The sequence below is a fragment of the Myotis daubentonii genome, chromosome 2 (assembly GCF_963259705.1).
Source record: "Myotis daubentonii chromosome 2, mMyoDau2.1, whole genome shotgun sequence".
Classification (NCBI taxonomy): Eukaryota; Metazoa; Chordata; class Mammalia; order Chiroptera; family Vespertilionidae; genus Myotis; species Myotis daubentonii.
Genome location: NC_081841.1, coordinates 80,439,022 through 80,452,183, shown reverse-complemented (window position 1 = coordinate 80,452,183; position 13,162 = coordinate 80,439,022). Strand labels below are relative to the sequence as shown.

At 35.2% G+C, this 13,162-nt stretch overlaps 1 protein-coding gene across 1 annotated transcript in view; it reads left to right on the top strand.

Moving 5' to 3' along the window:
* Positions 1–11,209, top strand: part of CCDC59 (coiled-coil domain containing 59) — a 44,398-nt gene extending 33,189 nt beyond the window's left edge. The window contains exon 4 of the mRNA XM_059683725.1: positions 10,837–11,209. Coding sequence (XP_059539708.1) covers positions 10,837–10,932 — 96 coding nt within the window. The 3' untranslated portion in view covers positions 10,933–11,209. The remainder of the gene's footprint in view (positions 1–10,836) is intronic.
* The last annotated feature ends 1,953 nt before the right edge of the window (positions 11,210–13,162 follow it).

Here is a 13,162-nt window from a genome sequence, read left to right as displayed (position 1 = left end):
CAAGATGAAACAAGGACATATACTTTGCCTTTTTTCTAAAGTCACAGCATGAGACAGCTTCAACTCTGCAGCTGGATATTTATAGCTGCTTTTCTCTAAATTCTTTATAGTGCTGTAATTGGATGTGCTACATATTAAAATTCACATCTTTTGCGCTGATGTATTAATATATTTTCTCAAGTTGAGCATTCAATTGCAATAACAAATAATGTGGAAATATAAAGAGCTCTGTTATCCCAATTTATTTTATTTTTTGCTATCAGTTAAAGGAGAATGAACTTCTCTTTATGAAATAGTCCTCCATGACCTACTAATTCCATATTTCTCCAGTGTCCTCTCTTACTACTCTTGTATATGAAATCTACATTACACTAAAATTCTTATGATTCAATAAGAATTGAATATGATGACACACTGGATGGGGCAATGTTGTAGAAAGAGTAGATATTTTAGATGGGTATTTAGAAGGACTGGTATTTAAATAATTGAAAGTAGTATGTAATAGAAAAAAAATATTGAAGGATTCCCAAATTTGTATTTTGTTTGACATAGTGAAATAAAGTTCTAGGGGAGTGGAAGTAAAAACTTGGAAATGTTATAGTATCCAGGATCCTACATGATCCATTGTGGTTTGCCTACACCTTACCTGCACCTGTGTAAATAGTTTCTTTATGATCCCCTTCTCCAGTTTGCTTCATCTGTTTCTTGCCAGGACCTTGACTGGTGCAATAATTGGTACCAAAAAGAGGCCCCAGAAGCAGAACTTCAAATTTAGGAAATGGATTGCTCACATATTTAAGGTGTCCTGGGAGAAACGGGTCATGGGTAATCCATGATGTGTCATTCTGATGACTCAAATGATCACTGACAGTGGCATGGGATAAAGTACATGGACAGGTTATGGCACTGGGATATCAAGTGGTTGTAAAAATGACAAAAACACAGATTATAAAATTTTTGCTATGACAAAAATACAGATCATAAGATTTGTGGTGTTATCTGGCTCCATCTAATGGCCCTAGGGCAGCGGTTCTCAACCTGTGGGTCACGACCCCTTTGGGAGTTGAACGACCCTTTCACAGGGGTCACCTAAGACCATCGGGAAACACATATATAATTACATATTGTTTTTGTGATTAATCACTATGCTTTAATTATGTTCAATTTGTAACAATGAAATTGGGGGTCACCACATGAGGAACTGTATTAAAGGGTCACGGCATTAGGAAGGTTGAGAACCACTGCCCTAGAGAGTACAAATGTAGAAAATGGGCAATTGGAAACTGAAAATATCTGGCATGGATGGTCAGGAAGATTAAAGAGAAGTCTTCAAGAAGTCCCTCACTTCCTGTGGCCAGAAGGAAGGAATGGGTGACATCCATGTCCAAGGAGCAGTTGTGAAGCTTCCCGAGTTCTAACTCAACTAATTTATCAAACCCTGCAGGCCTCTTACAATGATAGGAAAGTATTGATGGGAAGGGGTTGAGTTTTATAGCATGAGAAAAGAACATTTGAAAAGAATGGGTGAAACTGAGGATGTGGATGTTCTTCCCATGTCTACCACCAATTACCTGAATATAAGACTAGAAAAAGAAGAACAAACCTTTTCTGTATAAAATAATTTCAGTGACTACACTGCCTCACAAACTGATTCTCTCTATTACCCCCTTGTTGTTGCTTGGTTAGAGGTAGATGGTTAATAAAGGAAAAAAATTCCTCATAAATCCACCAGAAAGCAGATTTCTAGAAATAATACTGACAGTATACCAAAAGAAATGACCACAATTGAATATGCCTCATTACTAGTAGTTTATTTTATTCTATGCAAGTAATTTCTTTTATTTTGGATCTAATTTCTTTAAATCTTCTGCTTCTGGATAAAATCATTCCTGGAAGTCATAATTCAGTCCTCTGGACTGTCTAAAATTGTCTGCACAATGTCTGCTTAAACTCCAAAACCTGTAACCATGGGTATGTCTATATATAAAAGCCTAAGTGACTGGCCAACCGTTGACCGGTTAGCTATGATGCTCACTGACCACCAGGGGGCAGACGCTCAATACAGGAGCTGCTGAGCTGTGGTGATTTGGCAGCTGTGGTTCTTGGGTGACGTACCTGGAACCAGAGAGGAGGGATCCCAATTCTGGGGTACATCACCTGAGAACCGCCCTCTGGCAATCCGGAACCCCTCAGGGGATGTTGGAGGGCTGGTTTTGGCCTGATCCCTGCAGGCCAGGCCAAGCGACCCCACCAGTGCACGAATCCATGCACCAGGCCTCTAGTATTTCTAAAAAGATTACCTGGTATAGTCCTTTCAATGAATCTCTGAGACTGGCTCTTTTATTTTTTATTTTTTAGCTTGTAGTGTATAGTAGTAAAGCCTTCAAGAAAACATAAGAGAGCCCTAGCCGGTTTGGCTCAGTGAATAGAATGTTGGCCTGTGGACTGAGGGCTTGCAGGTTTGATTCTGGTCAAGGGCACATGCCCAGGTTGCAGGCTCAATCCCCGGTAGGGGGCATGCAGAAGGCAGCCGATCAATGATTCTCTCTCATCATTAATGTTTTTTTTTTCTCTCTCTCCCTCTCTGAAACCAATAAAAATATATTTTAAAAAACATAAAAAGAAAGAAGAAATTACAAGTTGATGATAAAAATGAAAAATCAATTTATTAGAACAACCAAAAATATTAGACTGAGGAAAGATCACCAATAGTCAGCCCATAAAGTTAGGTTCCATTTACTGATGCTGCAAACAGCATAAGAATACACACAAAGATGAATGGAAAGTGTAGACTTCAGAAATAAACCAGAAAATGATCAATATTTTTTTGTATAGGTGACAAGATAATTCAATGGTGAAAGCATTATCTTTTAAATAAATAGTGCTACTAGACCAATAGAATCACGTATTTTTAGAGTATGAGGTGGAGGTGTATCTTTATTTTCTTCCAGAAACATGATTAATTATATCAGTATGCATTGTTGTCAAACTCCTTATTCCACACTTGAGTAAATTGTCACGTTTGTCATTTATTAAATTCCTAATACAATCTTTTGGATATTCTACTCTCTACATTGATCTTTTTGTCTTTTCTTATGTTTACCTCAAAACTGTTTTGATTAACGTTCTGTGATTTTATATTAATATTTTTTCAATATTCACTTCTTACAACATAGAAATATAATTTTAAATTCCAAATGAAGATAAACATGCTTATTTTGTTAAATTATTAGTAGGATGAATCAATTATGTAAGATTAAAGCATTTCTAAGTGTTTCTGTTTTCTATATTAAATTATAGTATAAATATAGTTATATGAATCTTTTAAAAGTTAAACTACTCTTTAAAGCCAGCAGAGGGGGTACAAGGCACTATTTTACTAGTGAGGAATTAAAAATCATTTTAAAATGTACTTTTACCCATTTTTGGAATAAATTTAAGAATTCAAAAAAATTTATTCCTTCAAATATATTTATTGATCAATAGGTATATAATAAAAATTGCCTAGATATTTCTAGGTCCTCCATAAGTCACATAATTTAAAGAACCTAAATTTCTTTTTTAATGAGGAAATTTTTTGGCATAAATTTATGTATAGGTTGCAGATAACAAAATTGAAAGAATGTGTAGAGTATAGTAAATGTAATTCTGACTTATTTTTGAAAATCAAATTTGGGAAAAATTCAGAAAAAATAACTGTAGAATACTTAATAAATGTTTTTTATTTTGTCACATCTTTTTGATTACATGAATACAGTTTTCTAATGCTAATATGCACATATAAACAGATGAAAAATTTTAATGAATAAGACTTTTAAGTGTTTTTTTGAAGTACCTATTTTTTTAAGTGTAAGAAATTATAAAAAACTAAAAGCTGGCTGACAATTTAGTAGAAACTTATAAATGGGCTAATTTATATAGGACACTTTAAAAAAGCTGTGTTATTCCAGTGAAAGTTTTTCTCTGCAGCCTGCTGCTGTTTGATATTTACAAATATCAGAATGATGGAGACTGCTATGAGGTAGAAAATGCTTCACTGAACCTCTCAGAAGCAGTAATTCAATCAAACAAAGGTTGCAAAAGCCCTGTGGGCCACTTGATATGTGATGGCAGAGGGTAGACCTGATTTTGTTGTATCAAATATTTTTTTAAGCCAGGAAGCTTGTGTTAAATTTAATGCTCTATCAAGGTAATTCAGTTACTCTGAGTTTGATATATCCATTTCATTTTTGTTCCACATTTTGTTCTGTTTGTTGTCGGTATATATTATCTACTTGGATACACACACAGAGACACACACACACGCACACACACATATACACACATTTTTATATGTATTTTACACAAGACAATAAATTCTAAATAAAATTAAATATTATAAAGTACAATGTATAAGAATAATCCTAAGTTTTATTTTAAAACTAGTATTTCTCAAACATAAGCACTTTGTAGTATAGCCAGAATTAAATTTTGGAATAAATATCCAGAGTAATATATTTTAACCATCATTGCTGAATTTTCCATGCTTTCATTGTCAAAATATTTTGCCTAAGATAAGCTTTTGAGTTTTGAATTTTGCAAGAAATGTAAATTTAATTATTTTTGAGTTTCTAGTCATCTTTCATGAAAAGTTGTAAGTATTCTTATAAAATATACTCAATTGAAAATAGATTTATAAATCAGCAAAAAAATATTCTTGGTTATCCTTCTTTTCCTGGAGATAAGAAATAATTGAGCATTACCTGAAAGTGAATTTTATAGAAAAAGATAGATATTTCACTACATGAACTTAAAGATATTCGTGCATGTTAAAATAAACACAATCAAATGTAAAAGGCAAGCTCCAAAAGGGGGAAAACATTTGTATTATATATTAAAGGTTTCAGATTGCAGAATAAACATTCTCAATTTAATATATTTTTAAAAGCATACATTTTTAAAGTATAGACATTTCTTAAGAGAAAAAAATACAAATGATTACTAGATACATAAAAAAATACATTTGCACCAGAAAATGAAAATTTGAACAATGAAATTTTTTTTCTTTGTTTTGTTTTTGCCTTTCAACTTGGCAATTAAACACAATAATATACTGTATAAAAATTTAGGGAGTTCGTTACTGATATGTATTTCCAGTGGTGGCTAATAAGATGCAACCTTTCAGGTAGATATTTATCAGTAGGTTTAAAAATGTCCATCCATTTTGACTTGGTAATTCTATCTCAAGAAATTTATCCTAAAGACGTATTCAGAAATTGGCACTTTACATTGACTTTTCCCTTTTGCTTGGAAGGCCTTTTTTGGGTTAAATACATAGGTCACTCCCTTATTACATCCATCTTCAATCAAGTGTCAACTACTCAATAAGGCCTTTCCTAACTGACTGATTTAAATTGCAAATCCCACCATTTCAACCTAACATCCCTTATATTGCCCCCTTTTTTTTTTACTCCTTAGCACATGACACCTTTCAAAATACTCCATTACTTATGTGTTCATCATGTATACTGTTCATTGAAAGCTCAATAAGGACTGAAATCTTTGTCTTGTTTCCTGATCCCTTGTTCCTTTGGTTAAATAGAAGAATATCTGGCACATAGTAGGTGTGTCATTTTTGGTGAATGAATGAGTGAATGTCAAGGATGTTTATTCTAGCATTATTTATGAAAAAAAAATTAAAAATGGGAAAATTCTTTTGTCTGGGGATTGTTAAATAAATCAGAGTCTTTTTAGGTGCATATTAATTACCCAGGGTTGTTAAAACAAATTACCCCCAAGTGAGTAGTTTAAAACAGTAGAAATTATTTATTTTCTCATAGTTCTGGAGGCCAGGAGTCTGAAATCAAGGTGTTGGCAAAATTGGTTCCTTCTGGAGACGCCGAGGCAGAATCCATTCCATGCTTCCTAACTGGTGGTGACCCTGGCAATCCTTGGTGTGTCACTATTCCTCCACCTTCACATTACCTCTCTGTGTCTCCTTTCCATCTATTCTCTCATAAACATACTTGTCATTGGATTTAGGGCCAATCTTGATCCAGGATAATCTCATCTCAAAATCCCTCGTTTAGCCTGCAAAGAAACCTTTTCCCCAAATAGGGTCTCATTCACAGGTTCAAAAACATATCTTTGGGGAGAGGGGTTACCATTCAATACACTGTAATAGGTTACATTGTAACAGTGCTATTTAAGAATTTTAGTTTGGTTATTGTTTAAAGTCTTGAGAAATTTTCATGATGTAATGTCCAATTAAGAAAGGATAATGCAACACACAGAGTAAATAACTTAATTTTACTTAAATTTGTGAATTCAAAGTGTTCAAAGGGAAGGGAAATATACCAAATTTTTTAAAAAATGGTAATGCTGGTATGCTGGTTGGTAGGAATACAGGTGCTTTTTCTTTTCATAATTTCCAGAGTTTTAAAAAATTTCTACGAAGAAAATATATTTTAATTTTTATATTTACAATCATCGTATTATGAGAAAAATGAATACAGATTAAATAGAAACAGTCTTTATAAATGACTTATTGGAAAGTAAGAAAAATTTAAGTTTCAGAATGGCACAGTGATTAACCATCTCTTTTAGATCTACACCATTAGGTTTACCCTCATGAAATTGTTGGGTCAATATGCTCAAGAGAATGTGAAATCATTTATCCCTAGAGATTTTCTACAGAAGATAAGAGAATCCTTTCATTGGAAAGTTTAGAAATCCACCTTTCTGAGAACAACAGAGTGGAACTAATGTACCCTTAAGCTCCCTTGTAGTCTTACGAGTCTGTCAGTTTTTGCATATTGAACATTTTGATTTATCAAAGGCAAATTAAACAAAGTTCTCATCATCTTTTCTTGACTCTGTTTTGCTAGCTTTTAAAATTTGACACTCTTATGCTCACTTTTGGGGATCCTGCCATTTTTTCTTATCATCAAGCAATTAATTAAATTAAACAGGTATTCAACGAGTGCTCCTCCTGTGCCAAGCACTGTAACCAGTGAGTTAGATTTGGGAGAATATCAGCCCTGAGTTTAGGAGCAGATGTTTTCCACAGGGGTCTTGTGCTTGGGCTTTCTGAAGAACCAATATCCCTTGGGTGCGGTATATCAGCTTCATTGCACATACCTGGCCACTTCCTCAGAGCAAGGCTCTACACCAGGGACCAGACTGTGGCAGGTTTGGATGGGAGCCTGGGAGGGAATTGTTGTGAAATTAACTGTCATTGAGATTCTGGGGTCTTGTCCTCATTTACTCGCACCTTGATTGACTGGTATTGGTTAGGGTTTGGGACCTCAGGAATTTCCCAGGTGAAACCTGAAACTGGCCCCCATGCAGAGTGCTAGGAGAGAAAGAGGCAGGCAACTCCATATTGGTAGGTGGCAGGTTTAATAAGCAAGGAACTCACATAGCAGCCTTTTCTTGGGTGGGCACAAGATGAGGTGATCTCCACACCCACCTGCCAGAATCTAAAAAGTTTACATAGAAGCCTTAACTGGGTTCAGAAACAAATACCATCCAGATGGTCTCAACAACACACTGTTCTCTACAGGCTATATTCTTGAATGTGGCTTTTACTGTGGAAACTGTGTGCAGAAGGTACATTTTAATGACAGAGGAGGGGCAAGGAGCCTTGAATGCCTGGGTCCAGCTGGAGAGTCGACCGGTGGTTACATCCTTTCAATGATCTCCTCCAGCACTTGAGGGCCTATGTGGAAAAAACTACGTAGAAGCTTATTCCCCAAGGAAATTGGGCCATAACCATTAGAAAATTCTGGGAGGAAAGTAAAGATAGAGAGTTAAAATGAATGGTTAGTGAATTATTCCCCTTTTAATATTTTAATTCTCATAGTTAAATCCTATTTTATGCAGTTTATAGTGTTTTGACCAGTGGTATTTAAGAGATTTTCCTAAGACATAAAGTACAATAAAGTCAAAATAACTTCTAAAAAGATACTTTTGAACTTATTAATAAACATGAATTCATTGAAGTAAGGAAGAACTTGATTTGCAAAACTTACCTATATCATCGAAGGCATAGATGAAAGCAATTTTGTAAATTTCCTTAATTGTTCTGTCCCGCTGTGGACATTAGCCAGTATTAGGCCTTTTAGCACCAACAAGAACTCTTCCATTTGAATCTAATTCAAAAGAAGATACCTCTAGGAATTTAACAATCCTTTTCGTTACCTTGAAAAATCTACCTATGTAGCTCTAGGGGGAATCTATTGGGTTGCCTCTCAAAAAGTCCATTTCTCCAAAAGCCTTTAACACATCAATGATCCAGAGAAGCTACTTGTATCAAATGACATTTAAACTGGGAAAAAAGAGCCACTTCCTCTTCCCATCGCTGTGGGTGACCACTGGGGCCCCGGAAGCCACACCTCAGCCTGTCAGTGTCAGTCAGTCATGCCTGGGGAAGACAGGGACGTTTCTGCGAATGTTCTCTTTTGCGCTCATTCTGTGTTTTTGTCACTCACCTCAGATAAGGTTTGTAAATGATAACAGGGAAAGCTACATTTTAAGTTAGATAGACTGAGTTGTTGGCGTGCGGTCTCCGATAGCTTCTGGAAGCGAGACAGGCATTTACCAGAGGAAGCAAGACTGAGGACTAAGCCTCTCATTTCCAGGCTCATGTGTCCTCTAAGGGTCAGGGTGCTTTACTAGGTTAATTTTAGAAGAAGCATGATTGCTTCTACCCAGGGATTAAAAACAGGGAACTGTATTTGTTTTTATAATATTTATCACATGTCTGACTCATCAAAGAATTTCAATAACATTTTCTTCAGTGGACCTAGGTTCAAATCCCAGCAGTGTCAACTAGACCTGGGCCAGCCATTTAAGGTCCCTGAAGTTCATTTTCTCTATTTTGTAAAATGGATAGAAAAACATTGCCAGTGCTCCCTTTTGAGGAAAAAAAAAAAACAGGCTAAAGTTAAGAAATATATTTTTAAGCTGTGGCCTTGTATGAAAAAAACAGTTATTATTGTGTATACATGCTAAATGTGTTTATGGGTAACTGTATATATAATGTTGAGGTTATGAGGAGAGGTTAAAAGAGGTTGTTGGAATACCCAATTTGAGTCCCATTAGGGATATTGGTGCTTTATATGTCTGTCATTTTACCAGAGTTAAATTTCTTCATAGCACTTATAGCCTATATTTTTGTTTGTTTTAAAATATTTTTCTAACAAACTAATAGCATTTACTAAAATTACCCAGCTGAACCCCAGGCACTTAAAACAACATCTGGCACCCAGTAGACACTCAGATATTTTAAAAAATAAATTAATGCCACTACATGGCAGAGAACCAGTCACCACTGGGTCTCTGTCTGTCACTATCTGTGCTGGTCAGAATTTTTGACCCTACTTGAAATTAGAGATATGAATGATAAGAAAATCACAATTTTTATGTCCTATTCAAATAGATAAGAAAATTATTTTAAAATACTGTGTATGGGCAAGTGTTTTGCTACTGGAAATTAGAAGATTATGCAGGAAGATATAATTATTAAATCAAAAATTTATGGTAGGCAATATGTTTTACCTCAGATCATTATGCTTAACCTTTGTGTAATTACTATCATATTCTTATTTGTTACACTTTCTAGGAAACAGGTTTTAGTATTCTTTTGATATTAAAAAGCATTATTGGCTCACCTACTGAAAGAAACAGTTTTAAATGGGATATTATAAATAGATAACAAAATCTTATTAATCAGTATATCGAAATATTGTTTCATGTTTATTCAAGCATAACTGAAGTAGTTGGCATATTTTTGGCGAGTCTTGGCAAATTACTTTATCTTTTCAGAAATGTTTAAACCAAACTGACAGTTTGGTCTATCTGACAGCCTCTATTCACAATTGTCTAATTTTTTCACAATATGAACCAAATTATTTTCTTGCGCATGAATTTAATAACAAAAAAAGGGTTTTCTACCATAATGATTACTTTGCAACTTGAGAACGTGGGGAAGCATTGTAGTTGTGCTCAAGGACATGAATAATTGATATGAAATGTTCCTGGGAGAATCATTTTAAGGACTTTAGAAACTTTTTGTTTCATATCCTACTTTCTCTGGTAGACATAATTTACATTTCTTTCTGAATTTGAACATTTTTGTTTGTTTGATTTGAACACTTTTAAATGCTTTCTGTCTTCTATTTCTCTCAATACCATTATATAGTCTAATATTTTGTTCTCTGGTTGATGTAAATTCTGTTTTAATATTTTAAATATTGCATAGGGTTGCTTGATCATTTTGGTACTTTCTCAGTTTTTTAAAAAAACCTGTTATAGTGTGTTTGTTTGTTTCTGCAAAACACTTTAAAATTGACAATTTATTTTCATTGGTATTCACTTATATGAATAGAATTCAATTTTTTAACATTGAGAAAAATATTCAAATTATCTAATACCATCATATTCCTTTCTTTAATATTGTAATAGTAATTCCAAATTCAAAATAATTTTATGTATAGAATGTTTTGTGTAGGGGATATAAAATAAGGCCCAGTAATGTGAGGAACTATTTCAGTACTATACTGCATTAGACTCTATATGTATTTTACTTGATAGAGAAATAGTAAAGAAATATTTAGTATCATTGCCTTAATTAAAATTCTGTTGATTGCAAACAACATAAACCAATTGGAAGGAATTTACAAAAACTAGGAAATGTAATCATAGACATTGAGTTATCTAATGAAACACAAGGGCAACTAGGGCTCCCAAATGACTGGAGTCAAGATTAAGAAAAGCATCAGGACACCTAGTTATAATCTGTCACTTTTCTCTGCTTTGTTTTGAGTATGTGTGTCACTTTTTCTTTCTTTGTAGACTGGCTTCTTCTGCTTCTCTATGACTATGATGGAAAAACGGTTATTCAAGTACCAAGTTTATATCAACATTGCTTTATCTACCCTAACCGGCTGACTATGACCTTCAATTGCAAGTTCTTGATAAAGCGTTCTTTATAAATTTGGCTTTGAAAAAAATTGTGGTAATTATTAATGCTGTTCACCAACTATTTCTTTCCACCTTGGAAGCATGTGATAGGCTCCTAGCTCCATTGTAGCTGGGGGAGACCATGTGACTTATTCTGGTCAGTGATGTGTGAGCCGTTGTGATGTGTGTCATTTAAATAGCAGTAAGAGGCTCTCTAGAGTGTGCTGTTCATCTGCTTTGATGATGAGCAATGTTACATTTAATGGCTACTCATCAGCCTGAGTTCCTAAAGAAGATATGCCTTGGCATCCCTCAATGGAACAACAAATAAACCTTTATTGTTTTAAATTACTGAGATGTTTTGGTTGTTTGTTATCTCAGCACATAGCTAAGCCTGTCTTGACTAATACATAAATATACCTGGGATTGTATCACATTGTATGCGGGAAGCGTATTTATACGTTTTACGTATTTATACGTTCTACCAGTGTAGTAGAGTGCGGAACACGTATTAAAACGTTTCTTATAGACTAGCGGTGGAATGTGGGTAACGTATAAATACGTAAACTAGAGTTATCGTAATTTTACTGAACGTTGCCATTTGTGCAAAAAATTAGCAAAAATGGCCCGCGCCACCTGTTAGCGCGCAATAAAAACTACCCGCAAACAATGTGGTATTCTGTTTGCAATATTTTCATGTGGATTTGCTCTGTCATTTAAAACTCCTCTCCAGGCCACTGCTTTATTCCTGTTTGCCATACACTCACACCATTTTCCTGTCCTTGGCTCAGTACCCATTTTCTTCTATCATTCTGTGTTGCTCTTTTAAAAATTCTCAGAAAAACACATAGGGCATTAAAGTGTGTTGGAATAATCATTGGCCTAGGAGTTAGAAGATATGCATGCATTTTTTTACTTATTATTCAGCTATGAACTATAGCATTTTATAATTTTGAAACTCAGTGTATATACAGGTGTAGGCTACAAGGGATCAATGGGGGAAAAGGAGGGGCATCTTTAATACTTTCAACAATAAAGATTTTTTAAAAAGTAAATGAACATATTATACTCGCTTGTGCCTCAATTATAGTGTATAAGTAGTAAAGCACTATAGTATACTACTACATATTTAAGTTATTGCTATCTATCTATCCATCCATCGGTCATCTATATATATAAAAGCCAAGTGACTGGAACACTGGACGACTGGAATGACCAGAACGATTGGTTGCTTTGATGTGCACTGTGGCCCCAATTGCCCCCGCCCCACCCCGATCAGGAGCAGGGCCAGCTGGCCAACTGCCCACAGCCCCTCTCCCCAGTCGGCCCTGCCCCTGATCAGCCCACCCCCACCCTGATTGGGGGTGGCACCAGCAGGCCAACCTCCTGTGGCCCTCCCCCCTGGCTGGCCCGGTCCCAATTGGCCCCAATCAGGGGTGGGCTGGTCAGACCCCACCCATGCACGAATTCGTGCATCAGGCCTCTAGTTTTTATATAAATTTCTTAGGTGTGTTTTCCTAAGGCATAGCTGGGCATAGTTTTACTTGCTAAGTTTAACTAATGAATGTACAAGTGTATAAATTCTTAAACAATGATAATGACATGTGACAAATTAATAGTGATCTCTTTTCAATATTTTAATTGCTTTTAAAGTTTTTTTTTTCTGGATTTCATATATATATATATATATATTTGCCTTGCACAGGTGCCCCAACTGGGAACTGAGCCTGCAGTTTATTTTATTTTATTTTTTTTAATTAAATCTTTATTGTTCAGATTATTACATTTGTTCCTCTTTTTTTCCCCCCCATAACTCCCCTCCTCCCAGTTCCCGCCCCACCCTCCGCCCTCACTCCCCACCCACTGTCCTCATCCATAGGTGCACGATTTTTGTCCAGTCTCTTCCCACATCTCCCACACCCCTTTCCCCCCCAAGAATAGTCAGTCCATTCCCTTTCTATGTCCCTGATTCTATTATAATCCCCGGTTCATTCTGTTCATCAGATTATTTATTCACTTGATTCTTAGATTCACTTGTTGATAGATGCATATTTGTTGTTCATAATTTGTATCTTTACCTTTTTCTTCCTCTTCCTCTTCTTAAAGGATAACTTTCAGCATTTCATATAATCCTGGTTTGGTGGTGATGAACTCCTTTAGCTTTTCCTTATCTGTGAAGCTCTTTATCTGACCTTCAATTCTGAATGATAGCTTTGCT